Genomic DNA, 23,163 nt, shown 5'->3' on the forward strand with positions numbered 1-23,163 from the left:
ACACTCTGGAGCTAAGCGTCCAATGAAAGCAGACGCCCTTTCCCCCAGGAAAATGCATTCACACAGAAATGTTACAGAGAATTTCACAAAAGTCACTGAACCATCATTGCTAATGCCAGCAAGAGAGAAAACGTGTTCTGTATATCACCTCGTTGACTTCCTTTTTGTTTGCCTCCATCCCTCAAAAACAAGAAGATAAATGTTCATTTGGATTCATCTGGAAGAAAGGAGCCAGGAGATAGCTTTTCCATGGACACTGAAAGGGCAAGTTCTTAGTCATCAGCCTTCCCGACTTAGAGACGCTGGTTTCCCGGGTCTGCCTCTTTCCTTGTGATGGGGGTGAGGACTTCCTCCAGGGCCCGGGCTCAGCACAGCCCCAGCCAGTGAGTGTGCATGGAACTCTGCTGCTCGCTTTGAGAATGGCCAAACCACCTGTAGGGCACATGCCTCCCGAGAAACCATGCAGCCCCAACAGGAGCGGGCAGCAGGAACACACGAACCACACGAGTCAGAGCGCATTCCCACTTGCACTGAACCACTGCAGCTCCTGCATGGAGCTCCTGCCAGGCACGCTCCTCCGACTCAAGCCTGTACGAAAGCCTGGGTCACTTCTGGTATTTCTCAGTCCCCGTCCACACGAGTGTGAAACTCCAGGCACCTCAGAAGAGCCCAGACCCTCAGCCTCTCATCTTCCCCTCGGTACATTTGGGCCAGAGATGTGTGCACTGGGCCAGCAAGCAATACCAGACCTATTATCTGTAATGGGAAGGTGTGCGAGCATCTCCTTAGGGCTGGAAATAAACTCCTGGTGACAACGTTCAGAGCTGAAGGACATGAAGCACGTGACCCTCACGGCCCTGATGAGTGGCGTATTCTGCATCCCCAAGGGGGTCTTAGAAGATGCTGGCATTCCTCACTGAATTCCGCTACCAAAACCTGGTATGGTATTAGAAACCCATAGTGCTCTTATTAAAACCAACCACTGGACTGCAAGGAGATCAAACCACTCAATCCCAAAGGAAATCAACTCTAAATATTCACTGGAAGGACTAATGCTGAAGCTCCAATACTTTGGCCACTGGATATGAAGAGCTGACTCAATGGAAAAAGACACTGATGCTAGGAAAGATGGAGGGCAGGAGGAGAAGGGGGCGACAGAGGATGAGATGCGTGGATGGCATCACCGACTTGATGGACGTGAGTGTGAACAAATTCTGGGAGATGGTGAAGGACAGGGAAGCACAGTGTGCTGCAGTCCTTGGGGGTCACAAACAATTGGACACGACTGAGTAGCTGAACAACAAAAGCATATTTTTAGATAAGAGTTCTTTGTAGGGAGCGGGGGTGGGGGGTGGGGGTGGGGATATGAGTTCAGAAGTTTCAGTCTGACCTGTGGCTAACCCTGCTGGAAAATTCAGAAACCCAACAAGGACATACGGTGTGACATGCAACACCAAAATACACAGACAACTTTGCAAGAAATATCCTAATTCAGAGAGAAAATGAGGCTGAAGCCATGCAGTCATCTCTGCCACATGGCTCTGCCAGAGTCAACTCAACAGCAGAGACAGTCAGAAGGAAGAGGGGAAAGCAAGGCGGGACTACGTTTACATCTCATTCCTCTTTCCCTTCCTAACACATGCCAAGAAGAAACCGAAAACGTTTACTTTAAAGACTTATTTAGCCACTGTTTCTCAGGCCGGACTTTGCAGTTACGCCAACAGCTAAAAATAGCCCAACCTTCCACTATAAATATTAAAAATGTATGATCCCACATAGAATATTAAGGAGAACAGTCTTCAAAGCTCAATGCGGTAGGAAATACCAGAAAATCTGAAAGACGGTAAGTAGACTTTGAAGCCTTAAAAAGATAAAATAACAATAAAAAGCATTTCCACTTCAGAAAAAAATCAATCATACCCATTTAGAAAAAGAAATGAGATCATGAAGACAGCTGAAAGCAGAGAAGGAAAACAGACCACTAAGACGCATCCAGACCCATCAGGCCCCCATGGGGGGAGATGCCCGTTCCCAGGTCAAGACACTCACAAAGCTCGGCTCCTTGTTCAAACAGGCCTCCACGAACTCCTTGAGGGGTTTGCTGTAGTTCCCTTCCAGCGTCGGGGGGTTGTTCTTTGGGATAAGGAATAGGACCTTCATGGGATGCAGCTCGGAATGCGGCGGCTCCCCCTTGGCAAGCTCGATGGCCGTGATGCCCAGGGACCAGATGTCCGCCTGCAACAGCGAAACACAGCTAGTTACACATTCAGAGGGGAGGCGGTTCAAAGAAACGTACTTCCTAGAAGGTAAAAAACAAAACCAAAAACTAATGTGCTTCTGAGGTCTTGAATAAGATACTCATTCTTAACTGAAAAAAATTTGTTAAAGATAAAGCCTTTGGTATAACTTCAAAAAAGGCAACACACAGGAGGACATGTAATAATAACATCTTCTGCCTCGACATGGAAGCTGGCTCTGATGATTACACCTCTTCCCTTTGCTGCCAGAGGTGGGAGACGTTCCACGTTTGTTTAAGTCCCTGAGTCAACAGGACAGGCAACCTGGGGTCAGTGGAGACGGCATGTCTGGGGACCACAGCACGTTTGCAGCCACCACGTCCAGAGATGCTTAGAAGCCAGCCCTTAAGCCACAACAGGATGAAATGAGACCCCTGTTCCCAGGCGGCCAGGCCAGGAGCCTGGGCCCAACCCTTGGAACTTCTCTTTGGTCCTCCTATATCAACCAGCTGCCAGGTGTGTGGCTCTTGACCTCTTGGCGCCCTGAGTCCCCACCTACCCCTCCTGCCTCCGGCTTAGTTCAGAAATGTCTTCTGTCCCTAGGGCTTCCATGAGGGGCTCCGGAGTGGTCTTCCTGACTGCAGGCTCCGCCTGCATATATCTAACATCCTGCTGACTAAGTTGGAAACCCTGACTGGCACTTGAATAAATGGCAAGCAATCTGGCATTATGCAGTCAAAGTCACAAAAATACCCACACTTGTTAAAGCCAACTAATTTCACGTCTAGGAATCGATCCTAAATAAATTTTATATTTAGAAAATGGTAAGGGATGCCTAAAATATTCAAAAACAGCATTACTTATGCTAAAACCTTAGAAGAATGACTATATTGCTATGACACATTAACTTGACTGAAGTATCAAATATTCAACACTGATGCTGATAGAGAATCAACTGAGTTTGTCTATTACGGTATCTAGGATTTACAACATCAGATTTTAAAATGTGTCTGAATTTTAAAATAAGAATTATATGGGAGAGGGCAATCATTTTTCAAGCAACTAAAATTGAGGTATAAGAGGAGACCTGTTTTACCATCGTTTGGGAAATCAGCTGTTAAGGGAAACCAACAGTGGTTTTCAAAAATGAGACTAAGTAAAAAAAAATCACAACTGAACTGCAGATATTTACTTGTGAACAGATTTTCTTTCCGTATGTGGTTAGTCCTGGGGAGCATTCTCCTAAGAGTGACAACGAAGAATTATCCGTTATTGATGAGCAGTGGGGGTGAGGGGACCCAAGTAGGGCACTAACAGCAGCTCTCAAAATCCTTGCAGTAACACTTAGTTAAGCAAAAGCCACCTGGCTACACCTCTGCAGACGAAATACAACTTTCTTTTTATGTATTAAAACAATTTATGTATAGAAAATATTCTATGAAGAACCACAGAGGGGGACTTCCAGTGGTTAATCCATGGGTCCCTTGCAGGGAGTATGGGTTCGATCCCTGGTCAGGGAACTAAGATACCACACAGTGTGCGGGGCAGCCAAAAAAAAAAGGAAGACAGGAGAAAAAAAAAAATGGAGAATCCCAAATAACAGTTATAACTAGTTAAAACACAGCCCAAAATGGATTTAATAGAAACTATTTAATAAGATGCAATATTCAAAAACACATTAAGTCGCACGAGAGGTATTGAAACCGTCTGAGACCGACTCTGTAGCAATACATGGCCCCACCATTACCTCACGCTTGGACAAAGCTGGATTCTTTCTCCGCTCACATCCTTCCCCTGTGTGCAAAGTGCATCCCTCCCAGCCAGGAGGTGGGAACTCCTGGCCCTGAGGATTGAGCCGGGGAGGCCATGGGCTGCCATCGGGACGGGAGGGTTGGTCATGTACCCAGTGGACCAGCTGGCTGTACACATTCCAACAGATGGGCCGGTCCTACCGTGTCTCCACTCATCTTTATTTTTCCATCAACACATCACCTGTTTTCATCCTTCACCATGGTGACTGCAAACAGTTATTTCGGACGCGACTGGACACCAAAATAACTTAGCTTGTGCTTGGGTACTAGGCCTACAGATGTTTTTCCCTTCGCTCATTTTTTCCAGTATTTTCCAGATTAAAGACTAAGTGCTGCTTTTGAGACCAAAAAAGGGGAAAGTTGTTTACAAGGAGAACACCAGTGCTGGCCGCTCAGCTTCCACAGGGGTTGCTAGCAGGGAAGTCGATCGACATTCCAGCACTAATGTCCTCTCCTCTCCTCCCAGCTTGTCTCTGAAGGGCTGAGAAGCCCGTATCTGTGCAGCCCGACACCCTCTCGGCCCCGTGAACCAGCTCACAATCAGAGCCCCTGAAGCCCAGCGCCGCACTGGCTCACTGAAGCGTCAATCACCTGGCATGGCGCTGGGCTCAGCTACAGCAAGGGCAGAAGGGAATGAGCACAGAAGGGGGCAAGGTCCCCGCCCCAGTCCAGCCCACCCACGGACATCCTTCCCCTTAGAGAAACAGGGAAAAGATGGAAGGGGCTTCAGCCCAAGCCCCGGCTCCACGGGTGCGCCCATGGGCATCTTAGACTAAGCTTCACTAAGTCACCTTAAAGAGAACAATAATGACGAAGAAAGTTCTTAAGGCCCCTGAACTAACATGGATTAGAAATGCCGGGCTCAGATCAAGACCTGAGATCAGCTTTCTCAGTTGGGGCAAATGACAAAGGACCAAACGTACTGGTTCCAGAGGTGACTGTGCCAAGCCGGTTCTAGACACACAAGACACACACACACACACAACACTGAGGCCGATGCCCCTTTAAGCCCAGGGAGATGAAGACGCTGGGGAGGCAGGCACAGCACATCCTCACCCCACCCACGCCCCCTTTTAAGAACCATCAGGACGTGGGCCCTGAAGTGAAACTGCCAGGAGCACCCGGCTTCCCCAGGGACCCCAGGGGACACGCTCTTTACCTGTAACACAGAGACCAGCGGGGGGACTGTAAAGGATGCGGGGAGGAGACGGGCACCGGCAAGAAGCCGAGTGTGTGTCTCAGGCGAGCAGAGGTGCCCGTTCAAGAGCATAACTGCCCTGCCAGACGGGCCTCGGGCGGGAGGCGGCCCCTGGGCAGAGGCCCTTTGTCAGGCGCTGCCGAGGACAAACAAGTGCTGGCAGACCCAGCCGGCCCGGCAGCCCCTGACAAAGCTCCGCACTCACGCCCTGAGCTTTATCTGCGCTTCCCACACCTCCTGTGTCAACAAGCCTGGGAGGCGCATGTCACAAACTTCTTCACACTGAGTTCCAGCTAAGGGCTGTTGGGTCTGATCCAAGCGAACCAAAGAATCGGCTTTTTGCCATAAGCCAGGAAGGCTGTGGTCCGTGGGGTTGCAGAAAGAGCCGGACATGACTTAGTGACTCCACAACAATACAGTCTAACATAAGGTGGGTAAAGGTTTGCGAGAGGTCGGACATGTTTCCTCAAGCTGCCCAACCCAGCGTGCATTTCCTGTATGTCTGTGACAACATCTTCTAATCTGCCTAAAAAAGAATGCCGCAGCATCTGCTGACCACAGCATATCTTTCTGATCTAGACAGCTCCAGGGAAGAGACAGTCAAGCTTGCTGATGTCCTGGGATCTCCATGGCGCAGAGCGTTGCCCTTGGTAAACACGAGGAGAGGCCCCCCCCCCCGCCCAGGCGGAAAGGTGGGGAGTGGGGAGTCCCAGGAAGGCTGGATAGTTCTTGAGGAAGTGTGAGGTGGGCGGTGAGGAATAAAAGAGATAATCCTGAGTCACAGGGGGCCGGAGTTGACCAGCTAACTTATCAGTAAGGAAGAAAAGAGAAACACCAAGGGTGTTATCAGAGAAGTTAAAAAACTTGGATTCTAGTCCCAGCCCTGCCTAAAAATCTAGACCTGTGAACCTGGATAAACGAAAGTGAAAAAAAGTCAAAGTGAACCTCACTCAGCCTTGTCCGACTCTTTTTGATCCCAGGGACTGTAGCCCACCAGGCTCCTCTGTCCATGGGATTCTCCAGGCAAGAATACTGGAGTGGGTTGCCATGCCCTCCGCCAGGGGATCTTCCCCACCCAGGAATCGAACCTGGGTCTCCTGCGTTGCCAGCAGATTCTTCACCATCTGAACCACCAAGGAAGCCAATGATAAACGGGCCTCAGCTTAAAATAGAATGAACTGAATACATAAATTCCTGTAGAGTCTTAAAAATGATATGACTCCAGGAAAAGGGCCAACAGAGATTAGAGTAGCCTCAGGGGCAAACCCATGCCGTGGGGCAAGGCACTCGGGCAACAGACACTCCAAAGGCTGGGCAGCTCTGCTGAAAACCTACCCTCAATTACTGGCCAGTGGCTTCCAAGGCCATGAGCCTACGGAAGTCACGGCCCTCAACAGCAAGAGGGCCAGGGCCACCTGGGCCCCGACGGACAGGGGCACCAGCAACTTCAGCACCCACGTGATGGCTCACCATGTGGAGCTGAGGTCCCCAGGGAAAGCCACTCCACGCTGTGTGTGCTACGTTTCACAAGGTGGGGGGATCGGTCAGGGATTGAGAAGATTTCTACTTAAAGAGAAGTAGTAGTATCTGGCACATAGAAGTATCTGAGTTAACTATTTGTCTGCCTGGAAATCCTGGCTTAGAGAAGCCTCTGCTCTGTGCCCACGTGGAGACTTTGCTGCGTCCAGGCGGCTGAGACAGAGCGGCCTGGCATGCAGGTGTGAAATCAGATCCAGGAGGCGGCGGTCCTGGTAGGCTTTTTAAGCCCATACTAAACAGTTTAACAAGCTGAAGGGCAACAGGGAAGAGAGAAGATGGGACAAAATGGGACAGTGCAGCTCATGACAGGCAAGAAAGACCGGAATAAGGAGACTCTGAGAACAATCCCAGTTTTGTGTGTGTGTGTGTAGGGGGGCGGGGGGGGGGGGAATCCCCCTAAATGTGACAACAGGAAGGGTCTGCAGTGGCCATGAAAGGTACGCTTCCTCCCAGGCTCCGGCCTTCCAGCTTTGTGACTGGTTTCCCCTGGGGATCCTTTCTGCACTGGTCCCTGAAATACTGCTCAGCCTCCTGTCCAAGGCCCTCTGCCCTCACCCACTCCTCGGGCTCCATCTGCACTCCCGGCCCTTCTCCACAGGCCTGCGCCCTACAGGCCTCTGCCCCTGCACGCCCCCTGCCCCGTCAGACACTGTCAGCAGTGGGGACTGGACACGTAAAAGGGGCTGAATGAGGCGGCAAGAGAACCCTGTTTCTAACCGAGGCGCCCGCTTCACCCCAACAGGATGCGCTGGGAGGCTGGAGCCCAGGAGGGACGCCCCCGCTCTCCGCAGACCCCGCAAGCCCAGATGCCAGCCTCACCTTTGAGTCGTAGGCTGACTGCTTGATGACCTCGGGCGCCATCCAGAAAGGGGTGCCCACGAAGGTGTTTCTCTTTATCTGGGTGTCTGTCAGCTGGCCTGCCACTCCAAAGTCCGCCAGCTTCACCTCCCCGTGTTCAGAGAGCAGGACGTTGGCAGCTGCAAAATAAAACCGAAGATGCCCTGACATTGGCAGCTGGACACTTCCGTCCACTCCCCTGCAAACAGGTTTGTGTGCCCCCCCCAGAGTCATCAGATTTCGACAAAAGCAGACAGTGGGTAAGACCCCCTCAAAGCCCCACACCCATCCCAGGTGAGACCCCCTCAGAGCCCTCACCTGCTCAGGCACATCGAAGGCACCCTCCACGTGCCCACAGAACCACTTCCCTTGAGAAGAGAAGCACAGTTAAAATGCTACAACAGACCTTTCTTTCTATCTGCCTTAGGGATTTCAAAGGACCATAAACAGGATGCTTTCTTACCTTTAATATCTCTGTGAATTTTCTTCTCTGAATGCAAATAATCAAGTCCTTTCAGTATTTCTCTTAATATAGTAGCAATCTGGGTTTCATCTAAAGGGCCAGGTTCTAACTAACAAGAAAAAAAAAAAAAGATTAAGGTTAAACGATTCAATGAACAAGTATGAGATGACAGGACAGAGTCAATGTTAAATGAACAAGAATAATCAAGACTGAAATCTTCATTTCAAAACAGATATTTGGCCCACACAGTTAAAACCTATGTAAAAGGAATCCCCCTCCTAGCCAAAAAAATAAAAATAAAAACAAAAAGAACCAGAGAAAACGACTTCGCTGAATGAATTAAAGTGAGGCCAATGATAAAGGCCAAGGTCACCTCACCAAGCCTGCAGCCCGAGCGAGGAGGGAGGTCAGGCCAGAAAGCCAAAGCCAGCACCTCACAAGGCTTGCCAGGGAGGGGACCAAGCAGTCCGGCTCTGTCCTAACACAGGCCACGGGTACCAAAACACGAGCTGTCACGAAAAGGCCTGGGAGCTGACAGATATCCAAGGCTACCCTTGCACCAGAATTTTTTATTAATAAATCTAAATTTTAAACCTTGAGGGGAAGAAAGCAGAAAGATCAATCCGTCACGATGGAATTTTTTTTGTTATGTGGTATGACATGTATTTCAAATCCTGAAAGATGATGCTGTGAAACTGCTGCACTCAATATGCCAGCAAATTTGGAAAACTCAGCAGTGGCCACAGGACTGAAAAAGGTCAGTTTTCATTCCAATCCCAAAGAAAGGCAATCCCAAAGAATGCTCAAACTACCACACAATTGCACTCATCTCACATGCTAGTAGAGTAATGCTCAAAATTCTCCAAGCCAGGCTTCAGCAATACGTGAACCGTGAACTTCCAGATGCTCAAGCTGGTTTTACAAAAGGCAGAGGAACCAGAGATCAAATTGCCAACATCTGCTGGATCATGAAAAAGCATGAGAGTTCCAGAAAAACATCTATTTCTGCTTTATTGACTATGCCAAAGCCTTTGACTGTGTGGATCACAATCAACTGTGGAAAATTCTGAAAGAGAAGGGAATACCAGACCACCTGACCTGCCTCTTGAGAAACCTCTATGCAGGTCAGGAAGCAACAGTTAGAACTGGACATGGAACAACACACTGGTTCCAAATAGGAAAAGGAGTACATGAAGGCTATATATTGTCACCCTGCTTATTTAACTTCTATGCAGAGTACATCATGAGAAACACTGGGCTGGATGAAGCACAAGCTGGAATCAAGATTACTGGGAGAAATATCAATAACCTCAGATATGCAGATGACACCACCCTTATGGCGGAAAGTGAAGAGGAACTAAAAAGCCTCTTGATGAAAGTGAAAGAGGAGAGTGGAAAAGTTGGGCTTACAGCTCAACATTCAAAAACTAAGATCATGGCATCTGGTCCCATCACTTTATGGGAAATAGATGGGGAAACAGTGGAAACAGTGTCAGACTTTATTTTGGGGGCTCCAAAATCACTGCAGATGGTTACTGCAGCCATGAAATTAAAAGATGCTTACTCAGCTTGGAAGAAAAGTTATGACCAACCTAGACAGCATATTAAAAAGCAGCAAAGGTCCGTCTGGTCAAAGCTATGGTTTTTCCAGTGGTCATGTATGGATGTGAGAGTTGGACTATAAAGAAAGCTGAGCACAGGAGAATTGATGCTTTTGAACTGTGGTGTTGGAGAAGACTCTTGAGAGTCCCTTGGACTACAAGAAGATCCAACCAGTCCATCCTAAAGGAGATCAGTCCTGGGTATTCATTGGAAGGACTGATGTTGAAGCTGAAACTCCAATATTTTGGCCACCTGATGCGAAGAGTTGATTCATTTGAAAAGACCCTGATGTTGGGAAAGATTAAAGGCAGGAGAAGGGAACGACAGAAGATGAGATGGTTGGATGGTATCACCAACTCAATGGACAGGGAGGCCTGGTGTGCTGCGGTTCATGGGGTCGCAAAGTCGGACACGACTAAGCTACTGAATTGAACTGATGACATGTGAACACACACAGGGGGTTTCATGGTGGCTCAGTGGTAAAGAATCCACCTGCCAATGCAGGAGACACAGGTTCGATCCCTGGGTGGGAAGGTCCCCTGGCGGAGGAAACGACAACCCACTCCACCATTCCTACCAAGAAAATCCCACGGACAGGAGCCTGGTGGCCTACAGGGTCCTGCCTGCCGTCACCACAGACCAGGACGGTTCACTACACACCTCAATCTGCAGAACCGAATTCCCCGCCCCGAGTTATCTGACTTGGAGTCTTGTTCTCAAGGAAGACACTGACTGCTCCGAAGCACACAAGTCTGGAAGCTCCGCCTTCACGTCTAGTTCTGAGTTCGTAGACTGTGGGAATTTTGATACTCGAGATACTCAAGATGAAGAAAAATGCACTTTTCTCATACCTGGGGGCAAAAGAGGAAGGAGGCGGAGGAGCTGGCCGCTGTGCCCTCCACCAGCACAGAGCGCAGAAGGCTCACCCCGACGGCCACACCGCTGTCCCCGTGCAGGGCTTCCATCTCCTCCGCCAGCACGGTCACCCGGGTGGACAGCCCGCAACTTCTGGCTGGACCCCCTCCCTCCCACAATCAAGTGTCCGGAAAGGAACGGCATGGCAGCCTGGAGTCATCAGCCACGGGAGGTAAGAGCTGAAACCTCTCCCCTGGGCCATTTGAGAGCTGGCTCTCTGACTGATGCATGGATGGTTATGCCCTTTTAGGTCTGGCCCAGACCTCACCCACCAGTGATTCACAGTCAGGGTGGGGAGAGAAAGACTATTTACAGAGCAGGGAGGTCCTTCGAGGGTAGAAATTCACTGTAAAGGGCGTCCAGTTGTTCCCTGGAGCACAGAGCTCCTCAATTCGTGGGGACTCGCCTTCTCCACCACTAACAACACGTTTCCAAGCAGTCTCTTCAGTTAAGAGCACTGTGGAACTCTTCCAATAATCTCTATAAAACAAAGATTCGGGGGGCGGGGGGAAGGATGCAGACTGCTCCTCATCTCTAAGAAAGAAAGTGGAGTCGCTCAGTCGTGTCCGACTCTTTGCGACCCCATGGACTATAGCCTACCAGGTTCCTCTGTCCATGGGATTTCCCAGGCAAGAATACTGGAGTGGACTGCCATTTCCTTCTCCAGGAGATCTTCCCAACCCAGGGATTGAACCTGGGTCTCCCGCACTGTAGGCAGGCGCTTTACCGTCTGAGCCACCAAGGAAGTCGCTCCTTGTCTCTGGGTGACCGCTAAACCCTCTCCCAAGTCTGTCATCCCTCCCTCCTCTTATGAGACCCTCAGCCTGCAGGCGGCCACCCAACTACGGACCACGTCTGCTGGCCTCTGCGGCCGCCAAGTCTGGCCATATGGCCAAGCTCTCACCAAAGGAATATGAGCAGAAGAGCCCCTTCCTAGTCCTAGTCTTGGCTTCGAAACACTGGCTGCCAGAGAGGACAAGGACTTAACGCCACAGGAGGTCACCCACCGCAGCAGGGCCCTGATGACCACGTGGCCTGAAGGCCAGTGAGCCCACGTGCGGGAGAGAACTGAATTTCCCATCTGCTGTGAGTCACTGTTTGGGGCGGCCACCACAGCAGCTTGCCCTAAACAGTAATGAATATGTCAATCATGTCTCTGCCTGCTTAAGTGACGGTTTATGCAGCCTTGCTCTTGTGTGTGCACTTAGTCATATCTGATTCTTTGTGACCCCATGGACTGTAGGCCCTCCAGGCTCCTCTGTCCGTGGGGTTTTTCCCTGCAAGAATACCGGAGTGGGTTGCCATTTCCTTCTCCAGGGGATCTTCCCGAACCATGGATCGAATCGCGTCTCCTGCACTGGCACTTCTTGGCCACTGCGCAACCTGGGAAGCCCCCGTACCTAGTCCAGTTGCTTCGTGTAGCCCAGTTCCTTCTTAATTAGATTCCTCAGATTCTGCTGTAACGCTGACATCTTGTGATCACTGAAAAATCTCTCCGTGTCAGACCCTCTGTTGCTAATCCTCATTCCCCTTCTCCCAACTGACCTCACACTACTTTCCTTTCCTTCTAACACTTCCCCACATGCAGTATAATCCACTGTCTGCCTCCACTCGGAACCTCAACTCCAGATAAAAAGAAAGGAAAAGGAAGTGTTAGCTATGTAACACACTCAAAGGTAATCCTGGGTGAAGGAAGGCGCCGTCTTCCTGCCCCAGGCTAAGGTGTCATCGAGACTAATGTCTTACAGCCTCAGTAAAAAGGCATGATGTCTAAAATGCAGAGTGAGAAAGGCCACTAGGCCTGTGGCGTTAGGTTAGAGCAGCTCCGATGCGTGAAGACGAAGTCATGTCTCTAAAGCGAGGAGAGCGCCAGTGAGACCGTTCTGCTCCAGGAAACAGCAGAGAGCTGCCCTAACAAGACACGGTCATCTCCCCCCGACGGGCCTCATGTACAGGGGCCACTCCAAAGACACACACACACGTGTCAGCACCATGTCCCTTAACACAGATGCTAGATAAAGCAAGGTGGAATTTTTCAAAGAAATGTCCCAAACCCGTTTATTCAACTACCGTCATATGCAGCCATACTCCAGCTTTTTAAATCTTATATAAACACTTAATAGACTCTAAAAATAATCCTAATAGTCTTCAACATTCAAAACATAAATAAATAATTCTTGTATCTCATTATTATTAAAGTGCATCTTCTTTGACGACTGGAGTCAGGACAGCAAAAGGGAAAAAAAAAAGGTAAGAGATTAAGAGAGAAATGACAAAGAGGGCTTTGCAGCTGGTCACAACAATGTGCAAAGCTCAACGACATTTGCTAGCTGGGACACCTAATTTCTGAGTGTTTGTTTCCTCGACTAAAATAAGATGATTTGGGGACATTCAAAAAGGGTGCCTGGAGCCACTGATGTAAGAGGGCGGATGGCTCTTTGCTGGGACTCACACCAGATGGAATTTTATCTAACAAGAGGAGAATTCTACGCTGCCTTGCAAACTGTCGTGTCCATGATTTCAGACTTCAACTCAAAAATCCAAAGAAAGTTACCACTAAATAAATTCAATTATGGTGGCATTTGTTAGTGAAGTTGCTCAGTCGTGTCCGACTCCTTGCGACCCTGTGGACTGTAGCCTACCAGGCTCCTCCATCCATGGGATTCTCCAGGCAGGAATGCTGGAGTGGGTTGCCATTTTCTTCTCCAATGGTGGCATTAGGAATGAATAAATAAAGCATCTAGAGACTAGAAATGCTGCTCTGAAGAGCTCAGCGTTGGGAAAGCGTCTCCACAAATAACTTCACACATGCCACAAATGAAATTCACTTAAGATAATAGTAAATCTAATTATACAAAATGAGGCAATTTTCTACATTTCTGTAGTAGTTCTCAAGAGTAAAAAAGCAAGCTCTTTGTATGATACATATATTTATGGAAAAGCAAAGCGAGTCGCAAAGTGTATCCAGCTGTTTTGTCACTTTTCCATTTAAATACAATTATTGAGACTGTGTTAAATTTTTTCTTGAAATTTCCTTTCAAACTCTATTTTGACCAATTGCTTTTATGGTTTATAACATTATGTCATTTTTTTTTTTTAACTTCGGTACAGAGCCTTTTATAATACACACAGATTTAGAGGTTTACCTTCCCCCGCGGTCAGGGATAAAAGATTGCTGATTACGCTGATTTCACTGCATGACCACGTGGGGGTGAGATGTCAGGGGCTAAACAGCCATGTGAGATCGTTTAAAAATCTTTGTTTTGCATATACTGTGTTTCAAGGATGACCTAAGTAATGCTTATGATCTGCTGGTGATCTCTGAGCATCTCACCTGAGGCCAACATGTAACCACGTTTTACCATGAGAAATGAATCGCAGACTATGACTCTGAGGTCATCCTACACTGAGCTGCCACTACCATGTACGGGGGGGGGCCAGGCAGCTGGGTCCAGGCCAGGTAGGAGACACCGCCACTGGGAGGGGTCGGCTCCCTCAGAAACACACTGTGGGCACAGCAAGGCCCCTCGGCATGTGCACCCAGGAAACATGTGCGTTCACACGTGGCCTGACCACCGCTCCCACATATGACGCTGTGCCTGCCTCTTACCCCTGACACCAAATTTTAATTTTTTTTCCAAATTTTAATTTTTAAAAATTCTAGTGAATTATAAATGAAAATGCTCCACACAAGTTTTAGAAGTGAAGTTACCATCTGCAACGGGAAACAATGATGGTGTTTGAATGCCACAAAACTTCAAACCAGTTTTAGAAAATCAGAAACTGTTCTGAGGTCAGACTGAGCAGGCAACATGTTTTGTGGATGCGTGGAATGAATTCACTGGTTTCCCACGATACAGCAAAAACTGGCTTCACAAGGGAACCTCTACTTTTCAGCATCATGTCAGGAGCAGAAATACCTATTATAAGGAGTATTTTGGCCCTTTTTTCATGTAACTGAAGAGGGAGACAGAAATGTAAACAGAACCATCTTTACAACCAAGACCACTGCTGCATGTTCAATATCCAACGCGATACTTACAAGGTCCAGTGCAGAGCCCCCGCCAAGATATTCCATTATTATCCACAATTTAGTGTCCTGCAAAGACCAAAAAAAAAAAAAAAAGAAAATTACTTACCAAAAAAAAAAAGGCAGAAATACTTTAAATAACCTAAAGGTATTTTCCACTGTGGTTCTGGAACTGGAAAATTTCATAAATACGTAACAGCAAGCAAGGCACGTGCAAGTGAGAGCTGTGTGGGAAAACGTGGAGAGTGTCAGAGGGGCCCTGCACCAGACCCCCTGCACCCAGTTCCACACCTGCCACACCAGGGCCTCAAGGGGGGGCACCCTGTTTTCACACAACGTCAGCTGGTGACCCTCTGGCACAGGAGGGTCGGCAGGAGGGGGGTGGGGGAGGGGAAGGGGGAGGGGGAGGGAATCGGCCCTCAGGGCCAGGCCGGGCCAGGCCAGGCCAGGCCAGCAGCAGCCACTCAGGTCCGGCCCTGGGGGTGAGCCAGGAGGCGCCCGGAGCGCAGCACCGGGGACAGGCCACCTCCCTCCGGCCTGCCGCTCTGAGATGCATGGGTGGGGCAGGTGGCTCGGCTGGTGCGGCCCATCACCCAGGAAGGCCGCGTGCCCTCCTTGGAGATCTCCAGGCGGAGGGCAGTGGGTGGCGTGCTCCCCGTCTTCTCCCCAGCCTCTGTGTCTTGTGTCTCTTCCTTCCATCCCTTCTGAAGCCCCATGGCTTCCCAGGTTCTTTTCCAGCGAAAGTCCCAAAGTGCTTCTCCCCTGAAAGCCAACGTGCTTGGCCCTGAGGGCTGCAGGCTCCATCAGGATTTCTCATCCTGGGCAGCACTGACATTTGTGGCGGGATCACATCTGTCCAGGGACCACCCCGTGCCTGAGACGGTGTTGAGGGGCATCCCTGGCCTCCGACCACTAGAGGCCAGCAGTGCACTCCCGGTCCTAAAGCCCAGACCCGGCCAGGGTCTTCTGGGGGCCAAAGTCGCCCCCGCTGAACTCCATGAACTACACGATTGATGTCCATCAGCCTCAAGTGTTAACCGCACACCAGTGCTGCCCGACAACTCCCTCTTGCCCTTGGCTAAGCCAGCTTACACCGGGCAGTCTCTGAGCTGGGTGCCAGTCACCAACTCACTGTGAGACAGCCAGGTTGAGTGCGTGGGCCAGAAAAAGATGGCAATAATAAACCTCACGGTTCATCTGATAATAAAATGAGATCATGAATGTGAAAGCGCTTTGCAAAGCTCAGGGAACTAAACAAGCCAAGAGCAATTAGCCTCTGCCACGGCATCACCCTGAAGCGCCTCAGAATAACCTGATAAAACCAAAGCAGTCCAATCACCAAGGCCAAATAGTATTTCCCTGCATGGGGATTTCTGAGCCAAGTAAAATCTGGAACACTGATTCATACACATTCTACGGTAGAATGAAAAAATAATTACTGCCCCACAAGCCTTGAGGCCAGAGTGCTTGAGAAGGAGGTCTGCTCAAGGTACACAGGACCTGTTTTGGGAACCAAACTGGTGACCAGATGACCCAGCACAGTCGCGATCCAGCTACGCAGTCAGTGCCCTCACAGAACCTCCCGCATGAGTGACTTGCGGGAGCACTCCAAGAAAAGTAAGAAAGAGTTCTAAAAATAAGAATGATCTTAATCAGAATATTTCATTTTTTAAAAAATGACCTCAAACCACGTCAATTATGAATGACGTTCTAAGTTCCTCATAAGGGAAAGAAAGTATTTATTTATAAATAACGTCAGGACTGAACATTTTAAAGGTAACCAAGTGTTCCCGGGTGGCGCTAGTGGTAAAGAACCCACCTGCCAGTGCAGGAGATGGAAGGGATGTGGGTTCCATCCCTGCGTCGGGAAGATTCCCCTGGAGTAGAAAACGGCTTACCCACTCCAGTATCCTTGCCTGGAGAGTCCCATAGACAGAGGAGTCTGGAGGGCTACAGTCCTTGGGGCCGCAAGGAGTCGGACACGACTTAAGCGACTTGGCACACGCACACACAGTTTGTGGAGTGGGAAGTTTCCGTCTCACCCCTGGCCGTTGGCTGCATAGCCTCCACATCCAACTTCACATCACGTTTTCTGTAACTTCAGAGACTGTCTTCTGCAGATACCTATGAACCCTTCCTCCACTTCTATCCACATATAACACTCTATGCAATGTTGTGGGCTAAGTCGCTCAGTAGGGTCTTAGTGGCTCTTAGCAACCCATGGACTGTTGCCCCACAGGCTCCTCTGTCCATGGGGATTCTCCAGGCCAGAATACTAGAGGGGGTTGCCATGCCCTCCTCCAGGGGACCTTCCCAACCCAGGGATCAAACCCAGGTCTCCCACATTGCAGGCGGGATTTTCTTTTTTTTACCATCTGAGCCACTGTTCTATACCTTGCTTCTCCTCAGAGCACTCTATACCTGTCCATAAAGGAATCTTTTTTTTTTGGTAGCCATAACCAACCGACACCCTGCTGACAATGTTATTACCATTCTTTTGCTATCATGAGCCAGCTGTCAATTGAAGAACCTCCCATAGGTAACACTTGAGGAGTTCCTGGATGCTGAGTCAAAGGAATTCACTTGAATTTAAACAGATAATGACAGATGATTCTTCAAAGAGGTCAGCTCAGTTTCATCCTGCCTCCAACAATGTATGGGTGCTAATTTTTCCCCTTGCTTCGTCAACACACTCTATCCCTTAACCAGTGTCATGGAACTTAGGAGCTGAATTGTAGTCCCCCTCCGAAAGTCATACGCTGAAGTCCCAACCTTGAGGACCGCAAAATGTGACTGTGTTTGGAGACAAGGTCTTCATGAAGAGGTGAAAGGTAAAGTCAAGTCATAAAGCTGGGCCTTGTCCAAAGTGACTGGTGTCCTCCTAAGGAGATATTAGGACCCAGGCTCACAGAGGGGCAACCACAAGACGGCACAGGGAGAAGGAAGACAGTACCTCCCAGCCAAGGAGAGAAGCCTCGGAGGACACTGGGGACTTGAGTCTGAGTCACGTGTGTTTTCTTTTTTCTAAGCCCATTATATCCTTTATCTGCTTTTCTGTTGACCTAATATTAGAGAAAGCAGCTAGCTCCCTGTAACATGAGCCACAAACACAGCAATGTCCTCATCTGTCTTGATTTTGCTTTTGGCAATTTTTGCTTGCGGAGATTAATTTACTGTGGACACGACGTCTACGATGATACCACTGACAGGCAAACTTGCCCTGTGCCGTCTGGAGTTGGTGACTGAAAGCTGGCACTCCCCACATTCACAGACATTCAGACAATGGGAAGGTTAAAACACAGTAAATGAGAAAAGGGGCCGATTCGGTGGCGTTAACAAGGATTACATTTTACAGCATGAATTCGGAAATGAAGTAAGTTCTGCTTGTGCATCTGTGCTGCAAGGAAAGGCTGGGCTCAGGAGGTCTCAACAGTGCAGGAGGTCTCAGTAAACCAGCGAATGGTTTATAAGGCAAAGGTGCCTTCTGCAAAGATCCCGGGCATGAATGCAGAGCTCCCAGCCCAGGCTCGGATCTGCCTCTGGCCCTCACCAGCTCCGCGACCCAGAGAGCAAGCTTGCAGCCATGTTCGGCGTCCCATCTGCTCCGGGGACAGAAGGACGGCCACCTCAGGGGCGAGCCCTGCACGCCACAGTGCCCGTGAACTTGAGCTGTTACGACCACACGGACTTTACAGTGTCCCCTGTTTGAACCCGGGTCCACCGGGAGGTTTGTGAAACTAGGAGGCAAGACACTGGTTTCGAAGCCAAACCCCTACCCTGTTTTACAGTCAAACCAACGCCCTGACGATCACAGCACCTTCCAACTGTACTCCAGGCACAAGAACCCCATCCCTGACCTCGACAAAAGCTGGTTTAACTGTTCCTCTCCTCCACAGACGTCAGCATTCCTCAGTGACTCAGACACCTGCAATACACACAGTGTCGTGGCTCTGACAGGGCCCAGGCTCTTTTCCTAAATGAATCACTTTTCATGACAGAAAAGTCACCAAGTAAGTACCACCAGGCGGCCTGCGGTGGGACAAAATGCCGTAGGCGCTCAGAGGAGGGGCCCATCTGATCAATGGCAGACACCACGGAAGTAATAGCGAGAGGAGGAAATGAGAAGATCCATCAGAAAACCAACAGCCAACAGGCGCCTGAAGAAGTATTCAACACCACTAACGACTGCTGCTGTTGCTGCTAAGTCGCTTCAGTCGTGTCCAACTCTGTGCGACCCCCTAGACGGCAGCCCCCCAGGCTCCCCCGTCCCTGGGATTCTCCTGGAAAGAACACTGGAGTGGGCTGCCATTTCCTTCTCCAATGCATGAAAGTGAGAAGTGAAAGCGAAGTCGCTCAGTAGTATCCGACTCTTCGCGACCCCATGGACCGCAGCCCACCAGGCTCCCCCGTCCCTGGGATTTTCCAGGCAAGAGTACTGGAGTGGGGTGCCATTGCCTTCTCCCCACTAATGACTAGGGAAAGGCAAATCAAACAACTGCAATGAGGTATCACCTCACGCGGGTCAAAATGGCCATCATTAAAAAGATAGCAAATGCTGGAGGGGATGTACAGAAAGGGGAACCCTCCCAAGCTGCTGGAACCCTCCTGGAAACTGCTGGTGGGAATGTTAAGCTGATGCAGTCACTACAGGGAACAGAATGGCGGTGCCTTAGAAAACTGAAGAGTTTCCATATGACCCAGCAATCCCACTCTTGGCATACATCCAGACAAAACTATCATTCAAAAAGGTAATACACCCCCTGCGTTCACAGCGGCACTATTGACAAAGGCCAAGGCATGGAAGCAACTCAAAGGTCCATCGACAGATGAACGGCTAAAGAAGGCATGGCTCCCACAGACGATGGGATACCACCCAGCCGTGAAAAAGAGTGAAATAATGCCATTTGCAGCCACATGGATGGACCTGGAGATGAGCACACGGAGTAAAGGCAGGCAGGCAGAGAAAGACAGGTATCAAATGATATCACTCACATGTGGAGTCAAGTGAAAAAAAAAAAATTATACAAAGAAACTTATCTACAGAACCGGAACAGACTCACAGACACAGAAAATATGCATCCAGGTCATCAGCCTCTTACATTTGACAGAACTGCATACCTGGCCGAGTGCAGGGCGGGGAGGCAACTGGGACTCAACCCCAGACTTAATGCTGAGTCAGACACCGAAACAGCAAAGAACCACAGGAACCAACAGCAGAGACGCTAAGCAACTGCTAAGGGATGCCAGCGAGGGAGACATGTTCTAGCATAACTGCTCTTAACCGCTTTCCTTTCAGAAAGCAACCAACTCTAATCCGACTGCCTGAGAAGGACCTCAATCTATGTAATGTGTGCCTGGGACTTGCGGTATTCCCACGCCCCGCTCCCCTGAGCCAAGAAGAAGAACTTTTGCCCTAATGTCCTGCAGTAAACTGGAAAGGACACGGAGCCGTCCCCCAGATGCTCTTCTCAGGGTTCATATCGGGAGAGTCTCTCTCCTGGAAGAGGCTGCCTTCTAACTGCGTGCCATGTGTGTGCGTGAGTCTCAGTAATTAAGTCTCCCCAGACGGGTACTGAGATATTCTGCACTTTGGCATCAACACAAATCTGGCACAGCGCAGTAAAAGATGTGTTAACGCGACGTTTCTGTGCTGAATGCTGGTAGAAACTAAGATGGATAAAAGCACTCTGCCTAAAGATCCTTACAGGGTCTCAAGGAAATAAAACTCACAACCTAAATCTGACAAACAAAACAACAGGGAGCGTGGAAGGAGTGCCCGGGGAGGTGGGAGGTGAAAGAGGAGGACTCCCCCTCCCCTGTCCCCCTCCTCCTCATCCAAGAGCAAACATAACAGTCAGTGGGCATAAACTGCCAAGTCAAACAAGTCTGCCATAATCATGATAAGCTAAAAATGGACTCTTCCTAAAAGTGAAGTGTTTCTAATAATTATAAGAGTATCCTTCTGCCAGGCAAAGATTTTCGTATCATTGCACATCATATCCAAAATCACTGCAGATGGTGACTCTGACCATGAAATTAAAAGACGCCTGCTCCTTGGAAGAAAAGCTATGACAAACCTAGACAGTGTATTAAAAAGTAGAGACATTACTTTGCAGAGAAAGGTCCATACAGTCTAAGCTATGGTTTTTCCAGTAGTCATGCATGGATGTGAGAGTTGGACCGTAAAGAAGGCTGAGTGCCAAAGAATTGATGCTCTCCAACTGTGGTGTTGGAGAAGACTCTTGAGAGTCCCTTGGACTGCAAGGAGATCCAACCAGTCCATCCTAAAGGAAATCAGTCCTGAGTATTCATTGGAAGGACTGATGCTACAGCTGAAGCTCCAACACTTTGGCCACATGACGTGAAAAGCCGATTCAATGGAAGAAACCCTGATGCTGGGAAAGACTGAGGGCAGGAGGAGAAGGGGGCAACAGAGGATTGAATGGCATCACCAACTCAACGGACATAAGTGTGAGCAATGGTGAAGGACAGGGAAGCCTGGCGTGCTGCAGTCCATGTTGTCACAAAGAGTTGGACACGACTGAACGGCTGAATGATGACAACACAGCAAACATCAGAAATATCTGTGAGAAAACCATAAAACCCAAAGAAGTGATTGCTAGGGTGCAGAATTAATTCTCTGATAAAGGTCCAGCCCAAAGATGGGCCAAGACCGAGCCTGAGGGTGAACACAGCAGAGAAAGAAGACTTTACTGTGGTTTGCAAATTGAAGAGGAGCCGAAAGTGTTAAGACAATTTATGGAATTAGGATATTCATGAATAACAGATGCTATTATTTGAAATGCACAGGTGGCGAATTCTCTTATGTATTTATACTTCTATTTCCATCCTGCAGGGTAATCACCACACCCCAACAGTAAACCGCTTCCGAAGGAAGGGACTTCTCAGTGTGCTATCTGTTCAGAGCTGGGTTGTGCTGAGGAGACGTTTCCGCCACCCAAATTCTTGCTCCTCTTCCTCCACACCTCCCGGCCACCTCACGTGCTTTTATCTTCTGCACAGCTCTATGAACAGTCAGACAGACGCAGGTACCCAATTTACAGTCAGTCTGTTCACGATGGGCGGCTGGACCCAGTCAAGCTGTACACACATCAGACGTGCAACCCCTTCCCGGGGTGCAGACCCGAGGTCACTGACGAGACCGGTGGTTCTGGTCCCCCACACCCGACTGTGACATCAGCTACCACCTCCCCCAGCTCCACTGCTGCCTTGGCCAGAAGACCCCATCGAGGCATTTATACAAATGCCACATAGCTCTGTACACACACTCTGTACAGATGCCCAGAGACGAGCCAGGCTAAGTGCCCTGTCCAGCAATCGGCAAACTGCGGTCAGTCGGCTATGACCGCCACAACATGCGGCTCCCGGACAGGGTTCGATAAGAGGGCCTAGTCCGAGCACTCCATGTCTGCATTCTGATGTCCTTATTCACCCAAACACCTTAAAGTCCCGCTTTTGCTGTGTGACAATGGGTGGGGAGGAGTCCATTCCCCTCACCCACAGAAAACTTCTCTGTAGTTACAGGCTAAGCAGCTCCTCATTACATAATCCAAGTAAAGGCTGTCATCTCAGGATACCTTTCTTCTCCCCCCAAGAAATTTACTTAGACAATGTGATGTGATTAGTCACCCAGTCCTGTCTGACTCTTTGCGACCCCATGGACTGTAGCCCACCAGGATCCTCCGTCCATGGGATTTTCCAGGCAAGAATACTGGAGTGGGATGCCATTCCCTTCTCCAACTTGGACAACAGAAGTTTAAAAAAAAAAAAAAAAGCATATGGCATAACTGTGAATGCTAAGTTGCTTCAGTTGTTTTAGGCTCTTTGCAACCCCAGGGACTGTAGCCTGCCAGGCTCCTCTGTCCATGGGATTCTCCTGGCAAGAATACTGGAGTGGGTTGCCATTCCCTTCTCTAGGGGAGCTTCCCAACCCAGGGATCAAACCGGCATCTCTTATGTCTCCTGCACTGGCAGGTGGGTTCCTTACCACAAGCACCACCTGGGAAGCCCAATATGGCATAATTAATTATAATTATTGTATCTAAATATATTAGCTGTGTTTAGATACGTCAAAGGTTCGAATGTGCAGAAAAGGTAAGGGTTGGCCAAAAAGTTCACTTGGGTTTTTCCATCGGTTGTCAAACAGAACTAGGAATACAATTAATGCTTATTTTAAATCATAGGTAAGTAACATCAGCCAGAAAACAGACTTGAGTTTCTTTTTGGTGAAGTAAAATATTTCGCCTAATTGGAAATTTAATTCATTCAACTTTCTTGAAAACCATAAAATGGAGCTGCCGAGTGTCTGCAGGGATGTTCTTCCGTTACAGCCGGGCAGTGTGTTCAGGGAGAGAAAGGAATCCACGTCCCTGTCCTTTGAGACATCTCAACGTTTTCTGTTCTCTTTGGTGCTGAGCCGACTGCTCGATCCCCATGACTGATTGTGAGATGAAATATATTCCCCTGTGATTTCACAGCCAGCTTTACTTGGGGATTCATTTAGGCCACCC

The 23,163-nt window shown here is 49.2% G+C and overlaps 1 protein-coding gene and 1 non-coding gene across 2 annotated transcripts in view; both read right to left on the minus strand.

The window, feature by feature from the left end:
• The window catches only part of STK24 (serine/threonine kinase 24), a 96,615-nt gene that overhangs the window by 11,726 nt on the left and 61,726 nt on the right, over nucleotides 1-23,163 (minus strand). The window contains exons 3-6 of the mRNA XM_069601926.1: nucleotides 14,645-14,701; nucleotides 8,086-8,194; nucleotides 7,605-7,762; nucleotides 2,050-2,235 (exon numbers count right to left, since the gene is read on the minus strand). Coding sequence (XP_069458027.1) covers nucleotides 2,050-2,235; nucleotides 7,605-7,762; nucleotides 8,086-8,194; nucleotides 14,645-14,701 — 510 coding nt within the window. The remainder of the gene's footprint in view (nucleotides 1-2,049; nucleotides 2,236-7,604; nucleotides 7,763-8,085; nucleotides 8,195-14,644; nucleotides 14,702-23,163) is intronic.
• On the minus strand, nucleotides 11,276-11,347 carry TRNAC-ACA (transfer RNA cysteine (anticodon ACA)). The gene has a single exon. It is a non-coding gene; the product is annotated as a tRNA-Cys (tRNA).

The sequence above is a fragment of the Ovis canadensis genome, chromosome 10 (assembly GCF_042477335.2).
Source record: "Ovis canadensis isolate MfBH-ARS-UI-01 breed Bighorn chromosome 10, ARS-UI_OviCan_v2, whole genome shotgun sequence".
Classification (NCBI taxonomy): Eukaryota; Metazoa; Chordata; class Mammalia; order Artiodactyla; family Bovidae; genus Ovis; species Ovis canadensis.